Here is a 14,182-nt window from a genome sequence, read left to right as displayed (position 1 = left end):
GATGTTATATATTTTTGTCTTTTCACATTCTTTTTTTAAAGGAGACAGCGTCTTGCTCTGTTGCCCAGGCTGGAGTGCAGTGGTGTGATCATAGTTCACTATAGCCTTGAACTTCTGGGCTCAAGTAATCCTCCCACCCCAGCCTCCTGAGTAGCCGGGCCTATAGGCACACACCACTGATCTGGCTAATTTTTAAATTTGTTACAGAGATGAGGTCTCACATTTGCCTAGGTTGGCCTCAAATTTCTTGCTTCAAACCATCCTCCTGCCTTAGCCTCCCAAAGTGTTGGGATTACAGTTATGAGCCACTGTACCCAACCCTGCCCTTTCACTTCTAACCTGTTTGCATTTTTGAATTAAAGCGAGTCTCTTGTAGATAGCATACATTTGGATCATGTTTGTTTTTAAATTCATTCTGCTAAATGCTGCCTTTTAATTAGAGAGTTTAACCTATTTACATTTAAATTACTGGTAAGGGAGAACCTCTGCCACTTTGTTACTTGTTTTCTATGTCATACCTATTTTGTCTCTTAATTTCTCCACTAATGCCTTCTTATGTATTTAACTAGTGTTTTTTGTAGTATTCTATTTTCTTTGAATTAATACCACCTTGGCTTTGATAGGGGATAAAAACTACTCCTATGCAGCTCTGTCCATCGCTTTTTTTTAGCTTGTGTTTACGCTGTTGCTGTCACAAATTACAAATTGTCGTCCCATTAACATGGATTTATAATTTCTTTTTATTTTTTTTGAGACAAAGTCTCTCTCTGTCACCCAGGCTGGAGTGCAGTGGTGTGATTTTGGCTTACTGCAACCTCCGCCTCCTGGGTTCAAGTGATTTTTTTTTTTTTTTTTTGGGGGGGGGACGGAGTTTCGCTCTTGTTACCCAGGCTGGAGTGCAATGGCGCGATCTCGGCTCACCGCAACCTCCGCCTCCTGGGTTCAGGCAATTCTCCTGCCTCAGCCTCCTGAGTAGCTGGGATTACAGGCACGCGCCACCATGCCCAGCTAATTTTTTGTAGTTTTAGTAGAGACGGGGTTTCACCATGTTGACCAGGATGGTCTCGACTTGACCTCGTGATCCACCCGCCTCGGCCTCCCAAAGTGCTGGGATTACAGGCTTGAGCCACCGCGCCCGGCCCTCAAGTGATTATTTTGCCTCAGCCTACCAGGTAGCTGGGACTACAGTTGCGTGCCACCACGCCTGGCTAATTTTTGTAGTTTTTTTTTTTTTCTTTTTTTTTAAGAAGAGACAGGGTTTTACCATGTTGGCAGGCTGGTCTTGAACTCCTGACCTCAGGTGATCCACTTGCCTTGGCCTCCCAAAGTGCTGGGATTACAGACGTGAGCAACTGCATCTGGCCATAATTACTGTTTTATGCATTTGGCATTTGTCTTTTATATAGGAAAGAGAAAAATGCAATAATTCTGGCTTTTGTATTTATGTAGTTACCTTTACTAGTGTTCTTTACTTCTCCACATAGCTTTGAATTACTGTCTAGCATACTTGTATTTTTGTGTAAAGAACTCCCTTTAGCATTTAATGTAAGGCAGGCAGATTTATTGGCAATGAACTTTGTTTTATCTAGGAATGTCTTTATTTCTTTATTACTTGAAGGATTGTTTTGCTGGGTATAGTATTATACTTTTTCCTCTCAGCACTTTAAATATGTCATCCCACTGTTTTCTATAGTTTCTCCTGGGAAATCAGCTGTTAATCTTTTTTTTCTTTTTCTTTTTTTTTTTTTGGATACGAATCTTGCTCTGTTGCCCAGGCTGGAGTGCAGTGGCAGAATCTCGGCTCACTGCTACCTCCGCCTCCCAGGTTCAAGCAATTCTCCTGCCTCAGCCTCCTGAGTAGCTGGGATTACAGGCACATGCCACCATGCCTGGCTAATATTTGTATTTTTAATAGAGACGGGGTTTCACCATGTTGTTCAGGCTGGCCTTAAACTCCTGACCTCAGGTGATCCACCTGCCTGGTCATCCCAATCAGCTGTTAATCTTATTGAGGACCCCTTGTGCATAATGAACCACTTTCTTTTCTTTCTGAGACCTAGTCTTGTTTTGTCCCCAGGCTGAAGTGCAGTGGCACGATCATGGCTCACTGCAGCCTTGTCCTCCCAGGTTCAGATGATCCTTCTTCTTCAGCCTCCTGAGTAGCTGGGACTACAGGCATGTACCACCACACTTGGATGATTATTATTTGTAGAGATGGGGTCTCCTTATGTTTCCCGGGCTGGTCTCAAGCTCCTAGATTCAAGTGATTCTCCTGCCTCAGCCTCCTAAAGTATTGGGATTACAGACTTGAGCCACGGTGCTTATCCAAGTACTACTTTCTTGCTGCTTTCAGGATTCCTTTTGTCATTTGACAGTTTTGATTACAACATGTCTTGGTGTGGATCTCTTTATTTTTCTTGAAGTTTATTGAGCTTCTTGGATGTTTAGATTTATGTTATATCAAATTTGGGAAATTTTCAGTCATTATTTCTTCAAATATTCTTTCTTCCCTTTTCTCTCTTGCCTCTGTGACTCCAATTATACATATGTTGGTATGCTTGATGGTGTTCCATAGGCGTCTTAGAGTCTGTTGATTTCCTTTCATTCTTTTTTCTTTCCGTTCTTCAGACTGGATAAATTCAACTGACCTATCTTCAAGTTTGCTGATTCTTCTGTCAGTTCAAATCTGCCATTGAAACCCTTTAGTGAAGTTTTTTTTGTTTGTTTTGATTATTGTAGTTTTTAGCTCTAGAATATCTATTTGGTCCTTTTTTTTTTTTTTTTTTTTTTTAAATAATTTTTTTCTCTTTTTTGGTTTTCTGTTTGTTGGGACATTGTTCTCCTGGTTTCTTGTCATTCTTTTTTTCACTTTTCCTTTTTTGTTTTTTGAGATAGGGTCTCGCTCTATTGCCCAGACTAAAGAGCAGTGGTGTAATCATGGCTCACTGCAGGCTTGACCTTGCATGCTCAAGTAATTCTCCCACCTCAGCCTCCCAAGTAGCTTGGGAGAAGTGCCACCATGCCTGGCTAATTTGTTTTTATTTTTTATTTCTTGTAGAGAGGGGGGTCTTGCTATGTTACCAAGGCTTCTTGTTATTCTGTATCCATGGTTTCTGTTAGCCTGTTGAACATATTTAAGACAGCTGATTTAAAATCTTCGTCTAGTAAGTCCAATGTCTATTCTTCTCAGTCTCTTTCTGTCAGTTTCTCCTGTGTATGTACCATACTTTTTAAAATTTATTTGCATGCTTTGTAACATTTTGTTGAAAACAGGATGTTTTGAATATTACAATGTGACTCCGGAAATGAGACCCTTCCTCCTGAGTTTTTGTTGTTTGCTGTGAGTTGTAGTTGTTCAGTGACTTTTCTAAACTCTTTCTAAATTCTCTGTTCTTTGCTGTGCTTCTTCTCTAAAGTCCCTTTCTTAGCCAGTGTTCAGCTGTTGCTTTATTTTCTGTTTTTAGAGATGGGGTCTCACTTGCTCAGGCTATAGTGCAGTGGCATCATGACTCACTGTAGCCATGAACTACTTTGCTTAAGTGATCCTCCCACGTGAGTCAGTGGGATTATAGGCATGAGCCACCACTAGTGTTTTGAGAGACTTTTTTGAATACCTAGAGCCTCCCTCTGCCACCTCCCAAAAAAAGAGTAGAAAGAAGAGAAGACAACAACCTTCTCCCCGTCTTTGCAGAATGGCTGTGTTGGGGGACACTCATTGCTTAGCTCTGCTGTTTATAGATCTGCCCTAGCCTTCATTTCTTGCTTGTGCTGAACCTAAAGTTCAGCTAGAGGCTCTTTTCAGATCTTTTCTGAGCATGCTTCCTGCCCTGGGCATATATGCATGACTTTCTAAATTCCTAACTTTAGTATAAGTGGACATTGTTGAATGCCCTAATTTCCAAAAGAAACTCTCTCCCAGCTTTTCCTCTCAGGCTGTTGGTGTGTCTGTTTCCCTCAACTGAAATCTTTTGCCCCTGGTGGCTGCAGATTGTTATTTGGGGTACAAGGTTTTTGAGCAATCCCCTCTAAATAGACCCCTCTTTGCCCTTTGCCAAGTTAAGGAAAACAAAGACAAACATATTATGTCAGTCCTTCAGGTAACCTTAAGATTCAAAACAGGGAAACGCAATTCTTTCAAATAAGTTGTACTCCCTCTGGAAGCAGGGACTAGGGAGTAGGTTCCCAGAATGAGAATGCAGACTGCTGTCTTCAAGACTGCCACTGGGGTAGGGAAAGAGAGAGGGCAAGTCAACATGCGGCCAACCTTTTCTACTGTTTTTAGTTGCTTTTTTATTGATTCAGTTTGCTGAGTTGCTATAAATGTATTTTCTGCAGTTGTGACAAAGCCGATTGTGACAGTTTTTGCTTGATTTTTCAGTCATCTGTGGAGGGATGGGCTGTTAAGAGTTAATCTACTTCACCATTTTCACTGATGTCCCTTAAGAAAGACTTTTCCTTTGTTTTTAGAGACAAAACAAAAATGTTTTGTGCTGTGTTGCCTCAAACTCCTGGCCTCAAGCGATACTCCTACCTCAGCCTCCTAAATAACTGGGACTACAAGTGTGTGCTGCTGTGCCCAGCTCCCAAGAAAGATTTTTAAAAGTTATATTATGATACATTGCTTTAATGAGTACAGTTCAAGAGATTATATTAATGTTTGCAAAAATTGTCAACAGGATGGAATCCGACGTGGTAGACCCAGAGCAGATACTGTCCGCGATTTAATAAATGAAGGAGAGCATTCATCCAGCAGAATCCGTTGTAACATCTGTAATAGGGTATTTCCACGGGAGAAATCGCTCCAGGCTCACAAAAGGACTCATACAGGTAAGTTGAGCAAATTTTATAGAGACTGTCAGAGGTAACACTTCTTTTTCTTTTTTTTGAGACAGAGTCTCGCTCTTGTCCTCCAGGCTAGAGTGCAATGGCGTGATCTCAGCTCTCTGCAACCTCTGCTTCCCAGGTTCAAGCGATTCTCCTGCATCAGCCTCCCGAGTAGCCAGGATTACAGGCCCCCGCCACCATGCCCAGCTAATTTTTGTATTTTTAGTAGAGATGGGGTTTCACCATGTTGGTCAGGCTGGTCTCGAACTCCTGACCTCATGATCTGCCTGACTCGGCCTCCCAAAGTGTTGGGATTACAAGCGTGAGCCACCGCGCCTGGTCAGAAGTAACACTTAACTGAAAGCTGATTTGAGGTTGGGAAATTGTTAGTTGGCTTATATTTTCTTACATTACCGCTATTGTGAAGTTTTCTAAAAAGGCAGTATAGTCAGTTTCTTTTTGGTGGAGAGTGGCGGTCTACAAATACCGGCTCCATGTGATTCCTCAAGTTATGGTAATTAACCTAGATATCATAGTCATGTTACTGGCAAATTTAGTTTTATCCTCTACCTACCTGAATTTTAATTGATACGCTTTTATCTGTGTCATTGTTAAAATTCATCTGTAGGCTAAAAACAGTTAATTGTCAAGTTTTTAATAGAATTTCTAGAGTCTTCAGTGTGCTATCAGAACGTTTGACCTAAGCATTAAATCTGTGGTGAACTATGGTAGGCAGCCATCCCAAGATTATTGTATATCTTTATTTGCATATGGAAATTGTAAATATCATTTAGAGAGCCAATATATATATATATATATATATGTGTATAGAGGGCCCTTGTTCTTGCTATAAAGTTAGCCCCAAAGGAAGGAACCTTTTAGTTCATCTAACAGTTTACAGGTGAGGAAACTGAGGTGCCAAAAATCCAACTACTGCTGGCTTACAATCAGTCTCTCATACCTTTAAGTGTAGAGCTACACCGCCCCGTACAGTAGCCACCATGACTCCTGAGCACTTGAAATGTGGGTAGTCTAAGTTGAGATGGGCAGTAAATAGAAATATAACCTCAAGGCCTAAAGAATAGATTGTGCTCCCCAGCAGATAGCTGCTTGGCGCCACCCAAGTGGTGCCGTTAGCATTTCCACCTGCAGCTCAGTTGCGAGCGTGGCATTTTGTTGTTACTGGGAGTCATGATCTTTCACCCTCCTCTTCTAGCCTTAGTGTCTCAGATATAATATCTAACATCTATTTACTTAGGTGAGAGGCCTTATCTGTGTGACTATCCAGACTGTGGAAAAGCCTTTGTTCAAAGCGGACAGCTCAAAACACATCAGCGTCTTCACACCGGAGAGAAACCTTTTGTTTGCTCAGAAAATGGTATGGTGTTAGAAGTTAAGTTTATGGAATAACTAGTTGTGACTTAACAGCTAAAATATCTTTTCCTTGAATTTTTTTTTGGGGGAAAGGTTTTTTTAAAACAAATTTTATAAAACTTTATAAGTTTTCTTCTTTGATAATTGTGATCCATGCTGAATTCCTCAGAAATGATTTAGAAAATTTGTTTGTTTTGATTTTTGTAGATACATAGTAGGTATACATATTTATGGGGTACCTGAGGTACTTGATACAGGCATGCAGTGCATAATAATCACATGGCAAATGGCCTCTCCATCCCCTCAAGCATGTGTCCTTTGTGTTACAAATAATCCAGTTATATGCTTAAGTTATTTTAGAATGTACAGTTAAATTATTATTGACTATAGTCACCTTGTGCTATAAAATACTAGGTCTTATTCGTTCTATTTTTTGGTACCCATTAACCATCCCCACCTCCCCTCATCTCCTAGCTCCCCTTCCCAGCCCTTGGCAACCATTGTTCTACTCCACTTTCTGTCTCCATGAGTTCAATTGTTTTGATATTAGATCCCATAAATAAGTGAGAACAAGTGATATTTGTCTTTCTTAAGAAAGACAAATGATGCCTGGCTTAAGAAATGATTGATTTTTAAATAAAGTAATCTTTTTTAATGAAACCTTAAAGGGCAATTAAACATACTATATCCAGTTGCAGGCAGTAGAAAAATCTGTTAAAGTAAATACAGCCTTTGGAGCAACATTTTAAACTTTTTATTTATTAAACTGAAGTAAGCATATTATCCTAAGTGATTTTCTTAATCTTTTATCAGTTTCTAAAGATGCACACTTTTATGCAGTTACGGCATATTTGAAATTCAGTGCAGTCTGTCTTGTTGCTCTGTAATTTTCTTGATTATTACAAATGTTGCAAAGGTCTGCCAACTTTTCATCTAGCAAGTTTGCTTAAGCCTGTACACAGTGGTTTCCTCTATGTTGGATAATGAATATTATTTAATTTTTAAAAAATTTTATTGTTTTGAATCGGAGTCTCGCTTTTCGCCCAGGCTGGAGTACAGTGGCATGATCTCGGCTCACTGCAACCTCTGCCTCTCAAGTTCAAACAATTCGCCTGCCTTGGCCTCCAGAGTAGCTGAGATTATAGACGTGTGCCACCACGTCCAGCTAATTTTTGTATTTTTAGTAGAGATGGGGTTTCACCCTGTTGGCCAGGCTGGTCTCAAACTCCTGACCTCAGGTGACCTGCCTGCGTTGGCCTCCTAAAGTGCTGGGATTACAGGCGTGTAATCCCGCCTGATTCTCTCCCTATTACCGCGCCTGGCCTGAATATTTAATTTGTTTTTTAAATGTTCTTGTTACCAGCAAAGCTGAGGGGAATGTTTGCACTTGTAGCTTTATTCGTCTTTTTGCATGCTTCCTTGTGATAGATTCCACAAATAGAATTCCCAGGTCCAAGGTTTTGAACTTTTTTTTCCCCCCTAGATGGAGTCCTGCTCTGTTGCCCAGGCTGGAGTACAATGGCTCAATCTTGGCTCACTGCATCCTCTGCCTCCCTCTCAGGTTCAAGCAATTCTCCTGCCTCAGCCTCCTTAGTAGCTGAGATTTTTTACAGGCACAGGCCACCATGCCCAACTAATTTTTGTATTTTTAGTAGAGATGGCATTTCGCCACATTGGCCAGGTTGGTCTCTTTTTTTTTTTTTTTTTTTGAGACGGAGTTTCACTGTTGTTACCCAGGCTGGAGTGCTATGGCGCGATCTCAGCTCACTGCAACCTCTGCCTCCTGGGTTCAGGCAATTCTCCTCCCTCAGCCTCCTGAGTAGCTGGGACTACAGGCATGTGCCACCATGCCCAGCTAATTTTTTGTATTTTTAGCAGAGACAGGGTTTCACTATGTTGACCAGAATGGTCTTGATCTCTTGACCTCGTGATCCACCCGCCTCGGCCTCCCAAAGTGCTGGGATTACAGGCGTGAGCCACCACGCCCGGCCTTTCAGGTTGGTCTCTTAAGTCCTGACCTCAAGTGATTCACCCACCTCAGCCTCCCAAAGTTCTCGGATTACAGGCATAAGCTACCATGCCCTTCCATTTTGAACATTTTGAATTCATGCTAATAAACCACTTTCTATGGTGTTGAACACACATGGCCATGACCAAAATGTGACTGTCTTCCTTCCCTGCTTTGGCATTGATGAGACTGTGCTAAGGCCGGTTTGGTTGTTTTCTCCTCCAAATTATAGATCCTAAATTTCACCGTGTTAATGTACCTTTCTGGATACCAGTGAAACTGAATGTTGTCCACATGTCTGTGTGCTGGATGTCTAGATCCTGACAGGTGCTAACCTTGTGTTTTGAAGGCTGCTTGAGCAGATTCACCCATGCAAACCGCCACTGTCCGAAGCACCCGTATGCCAGGCTGAAGAGAGAGGAGCCCACGGACACACTCAGCAAGCATCAGGCTGCCGACAACAAGGCCGCGGCCGAGTGGCTGGCAAGGTCAGGAATGCTGCCTTCAGTCTACCACAAAGATGCGTAGCGTGGGCTTGGGCTATGTTAGGGACTTGGGCACTCCTGTCATTTTAAATAAGCTGTGTCTATATACGTTTTGTAACGTAATTAGAAATGACCTCTGATTTTCTATAAAATTGTTACGAGTTCTATTAGCATCTTAGAATCTGTGTGTGACAGAAAATTACAATATAATTAGAGTGCGCAGATCACAGTTTATTTTAAAAGAAAGAGTTTTCCCATTTTGAAAGAAGTTTTATGTGTATTATGTTTCATTTGTCATGAATGCTACCCCTCTTCATTTTCTTTATGTTAGCATTAGCTGTGTGCCAATTAAAACAGGGATAGACAGCTGGGCACAGTAGCTCACACCTGTAATCTCAGCAGTTTAGGGGGCCGAAGCAGGTGGATGACTTGAGGTCAGGAGTTCGAGACCAGCCTGGCCAACATAGGGAAACCCCGTCTTTGCTAAAAATACAAAAATTAGCTGGGCAGTAGTGGTGCGTGCCTATAATCCCAGCTACTTGGGAGACTGAGGCAGGAGAATCGGTAGAGCCTGGGAGGTGGAGGTTGCAGTGAGCCGAGATGGCCCCACTCTACTCCTACACTCCTACCCTCCAGCCAGGGTGACAGACTCAGACCCTGTCTCAAAAAAAACCAGGGATAGATGTTAGTGGTTCTCTTTAGCTGAGGTTCCAAAGATACCAATTTAATTTTTTCCAATGGCAACAAGGAGGCCAGTATAAAAGAATTTCTGTAAGTATATTTTTGTCGAAAGACCCTGTCTGCTGTGCACAAGCTGGCAGCAGCTGCTCAGGCCTCTCCCAAGCTTCACTGGCTGCTTAGGGGGAAGTCCAGGATTCTAGCCGTGCTGCCGAAGCCCCGCCTCCCTCTGGTAAGGCAACTGTCCCATGTCACACCAGGCTGTGGCTTTCTCAACACAGCTGCCTTTGTATCAAGGCCCATGTGCACCCTGCTCCCTCTGCCTGGAGCACTTCCCCACTTGACTTAGCCTCTTGCTCGCCTTCATCTCTTACTCAGGGAGCCTTCGCTGACCTGCTCACCAGCTCCTGAAACAAATGGCCTGGGACCCACTTATCAGATGCTTTCCTTTTCCTTTTAAAAACATCCATCACAGTTTTATTTGTTCATTGTCTACCTTCCCTGCCAGACTGGAAGCTTCCCGGGGCAGGGATATTTGTCTTGTTTATTGCTGTAAGCCTAGGACCTGGCATAGCTTATGGGCCTTGATAAATATTTGAAGGAATACACTCTGTTTCGTTTGGATAAAAATACATAAGAATTAGATAATGGAATCTGGAAATACTATTTGATTATTCAAGTCCAGGGAAATTTGTTAGCACTGTCATAGAACTTGTCTGTTTAGGTGGGCTATTCTAGGGGTACCTTAAACTAAGTATCTCCATCACTTCCTTCCTCTTTCTCCTGGTTGGCTCCTACTGCCCCATTATTTCTAATTTTGTTCAAGCCAGAAGCTTACTGGTCATCCTTGTCTTTCTTTTTTTTTTTGAGACAAGGTCTCACTCTTGTTGCGGCTGGACTGTAGTAGCAGGACTATTAGCTCACTGGAGCCTCGACGTCCTGGATTCAAGTGAACCTCCACTTCAGCCTTCTGAGTAGCTGGGACCACAGATGTGTGCCATCATGTCCACCTAATTTTTAAGTTTTTTGTAGAGACAGGGTCTTGCCACGTTCTCACACTAGTCTCGAACTCCTGGGGTCAAGTGATTCTCCCACCTTGGCCTCCCAGAATGTTGGGATTAGAGGCATGAGCCACTGCACCTGGCCTCCTTGTCTTTTTCCTGTCTACTCAGTGACGAAGTTATGACATCTACCTCCTTAGTAACTCAAATTTAGCCACTTGAATGCTCTCAATCTGTTTTTCATGCTGCTGCCAGAGGGATCTTTCTAAAACGTCAGTATGATCCTCAGCCTAAAGGCTAAGCCCTTTATTATGGAATTCAAAGCCCTTCATTACCTGGTTCCTGCTGACTTGGCTGAACTTATCTTTTGCCATTCTCCTTTTCTAGTCATCCTTCAAGTTATACTGAACGACTTGCACTTCTTTTTTTAGACCTCTGTGGGCACTGCCAAAACTTTTCTACTTTGAGTAGTCTGGGTTTCCTGAAATCTGGTAGTTGTATTATTATTTTTTGTGTGTAATTTTTAAAAACAGCTTTGTTGGGGCTGGTGTGGTGGCTTATGCCTGTACTTCCAACACTTTGGTTGAGGTGGGTGGATCACTTGAGGTCAGGAGTTCAAGATCAGACTGGCTAAATGGCAAGACCCCATCTCTACTAAAAATACAGGCCAGGCGCCGTGGCTCATAGCTGTAATCCCAGCACTTTGGGAGGCTGAGGTGGGCAGATCACCAGAGGTCAGGAGTTGGAGACCAGCCTGGTCAATATAGAGAAACCCCGTCTCTACTAAACATACAAAATTAGCTGGGTATGATGGCGGGCGCCTGTAATCCCAGCTACTCAGGAGGCTGAGGCACGAGAATCACGTGAACCCAGGAGGCGGAAGTTGTGGTGAGCCGAGATTGCGCCTCTGCACTCCGGCCTGGGCGATGGAGTGAGACTCTGTCTCAATAAATAAATAAATAACCGCTTTGTTGGTATATAAGTGACATATAAGAGATTATGCTACATTTAAAGTGTACAATTTGATACATTTTAAAGTATACAGTTTGACACATTTTAAAGTGTACAGTTTGATACATTTTGACATATGTATATACTGTGAAACCATCTCCACAATCAAGATGGTGAATATATCCATCATTTCCAAGTTTCCTCATGCCCCCCTGTGACCTGAACCACACATTCCTCCCTGTTCCCCTTCTCTTCAAACAACACCGATCTGCTGTCACTGTAAAATAGTAGTTTTATACAAAAGTAGTTTGTTTATTCATTTACTTGTTGATGGGCATTTGGGTTATTTTTGGCTATTACATATAAAGCTACTATGAATATTAACATACAAGGCTTTTTTTTTTTTTGTATGTTCTGTTACTGTCATTTAAATATGCATTTTTTAAGTTACCAAAGAGTTGAATATTTGCATTTTCTCTTGTAAATTATCAGTTGGCTTTGTAGTAGAATAAGGGTAGTGTTTTCAAGTTTTTGAATAAACTCTGTCCCAGATCTTAATCACTTTGTCATAGCCTGTGACTCTAATACTTTACAGAGTTAACGCTGTCAGTTACCATCCCTCTGTGGATAGGATAAATAAGTTTCTAAAGACTGTTTTTTCTACTATTTCTATATTTTACTCTAGTCCATTTCACACAGGATCTTTAAGGCAGCAATAGTTTAATGGCAAAAACGTGATTTGAGAGCGAGTAGAAGATCTAGAACTGCCAGGTTTATTATAGAAACCTGAGCACATCTCTTAACCTTGTTGAACTTCAGTTTCTTTCCTCTATAAATAAGAAATGTACGTTAAATCGCTTTATAACTTTATAAACTGAATCACATAAAAGTAATATTGTGGTACAGAACTTTTTTAAAAGAAAAGTAAACATTTGGCATTTCATGTCTGCCATGTAACTAATTCAGCTGCATTTCACATAGGTATTGGGAAATGAGAGAGCAGCGCACTCCTACCTTGAAAAGCAAGCTGGTTCAGAAGGCTGATCAGGAGCAGCAGGACCCTCTGGAATACCTTCAGTCTGATGAAGAGGACGACGAGAAGAGGGGGGCCCAGCGCCGGCTGCAGGAGCAGCGGGAGCGCCTGCATGGAGCCCTCGCGCTCATAGAGCTTGCCAACCTGACTGGGGCGCCACTCCGACAGTAGCCTGGACACTGACTGTTCCACTGTACAGAATTACTGCCCAGTGTACTTAAAAAGTAGATCCTTGGGCATAAGCTCAGCACCTTATTTGCTTATCATAGGCTGCTATTCTGTAGAAATTTATGAAGAATGTTATTGCCCCAGAATATGGGGTGAGAGAGAAATGCACTTTTTTTATATGGAAATAGATTTGATGTAAAGTTTAAAATATTTTGTAAATATGGACTGCACAGTACAGGGTAGAAAATGACAGATTGTGGGAAGCTAGATTTTGCAAGTTTAATGCATTCATTGGAAGTAGTTCTCACAGGAAGCACTTTCTGAATAAGACACTTGCATAAAAAACGGAATGGTACAAATAACCAAAGAAGGTTGAAACAGATTATTTATAAGATCATTTTTAACAATGTATATTGGTATGTTTAACAATACTGTAAACACTGAAGCAAGCAAGAAAGTATAAGATATGTAAGATAGATAATTTTAAATTGCAAAATACTGCGCCCACTAAGGCTAGAGAAATGGAAGGCTATTTTGGAAGATGTTCTAAGTAATGGACTTAGAAGAAAATAGATATTTGAAGATCTTGGTAAGATGCACAATAGCTCAGAATTTTTGAAATTGGAGCAAAATCAGTCTTATTCTATCTTTCTGGGGCTTTACAACTCAGTATAATGTTTAAGTTTGAAAAGCGCTTGTCATCCCTAGCATGTTAACTTGGGAACTTTTGCACATTTCATATTTCTTATTGGCTGAAATTGAGTGATTAATCTTGCAAAGTCTAGGTAACATAGTGATTGTTAATTTTAAAAGTAACATTAAGGGCCCTGTAATGAGATTTGGCACTTGGATTTTTACTAAAGGGACACCTACAGGGTTGTTTTGTAGTGAAATGTTTTAGATCTTTTGTTAGCAAACACTACATTTTAATTGTACTGCTTGTTTAGAATTATTAGAAAATTGAAGCCTCCATATTTATATTTTCAGTGCATAAAGCCACTTTCTTGCTTTACTTCAGAGTAACATGCCAAGCTATTTTATGTTCACTAAATTTAGCTATCAGTTAAACACTGCAGAAAATATTAGCTACTCAAATAAGTAGGCTTCTGAAATAGTTTTAACTGCAAGTGTGTTAACTTGTATGGTGGTTTTAAGCCATTTTTCTAAATAAAGTTAAACACCACTTTATGACTGAAGCATGAACAGAAAAATCAAGAGCTGAGCAGACCACCTCCTTTACGTAGGCAAAAACTTCCATCATTTTGGCTTTTGACATGCATAGCATGGTAATTTACAGATTGCTTAATTGGAGTAAAACTCATAGTAGTAGAGGGAAATATGGGCTCTTCAGTGCCTTTTTAGCTTTTTTGAGTTGAAAGGGTTCCTACAGATGTAGTTTAAACATTAGAAAGTAGGCTTCTTTATCCAAAAATCCCAATGTGTCACAGTACACAGATAGTTTAAAATATGTAGCCTTGGGGAAGGGGAGGCATGTCAATGTCTTGGAAGAGGAGAAGAAGTATGAAAGGAGATGTGATAGTACCAATAATGTGTATGACGAGGACATACTTTAAAATGTAATTCCTCTGTGCAGTGAATTACAAATCTTTAGGGATTTAATGTGTATGACGAGGGCATACTTTAAAATGTGATTCCTCTG

General features: G+C 41.1%; 1 protein-coding gene across 1 annotated transcript in view; it reads left to right on the top strand.

The window, feature by feature from the left end:
* Positions 1 to 13,921, top strand: part of ZNF367 (zinc finger protein 367) — a 29,150-nt gene extending 15,229 nt beyond the window's left edge. Inside the window, exons 2-5 of the mRNA XM_032266349.1 lie at positions 4,677 to 4,827; positions 6,083 to 6,202; positions 8,556 to 8,694; positions 12,303 to 13,921. Coding sequence (XP_032122240.1) covers positions 4,677 to 4,827; positions 6,083 to 6,202; positions 8,556 to 8,694; positions 12,303 to 12,525 — 633 coding nt within the window. The 3' untranslated portion in view covers positions 12,526 to 13,921. The remainder of the gene's footprint in view (positions 1 to 4,676; positions 4,828 to 6,082; positions 6,203 to 8,555; positions 8,695 to 12,302) is intronic.
* Positions 13,922 to 14,182: the final 261 nt, after the last annotated feature.

The sequence above is a fragment of the Sapajus apella genome, unplaced genomic scaffold (assembly GCF_009761245.1).
Source record: "Sapajus apella isolate SASKATOON/1434 unplaced genomic scaffold, GSC_monkey_1.0 scaffold158, whole genome shotgun sequence".
Taxonomy (NCBI): domain Eukaryota; kingdom Metazoa; phylum Chordata; class Mammalia; order Primates; family Cebidae; genus Sapajus; species Sapajus apella.
The sequence above is the reverse complement of the archived record's forward strand: the minus strand, read 5'-3'. Positions and strand labels throughout refer to the sequence as shown.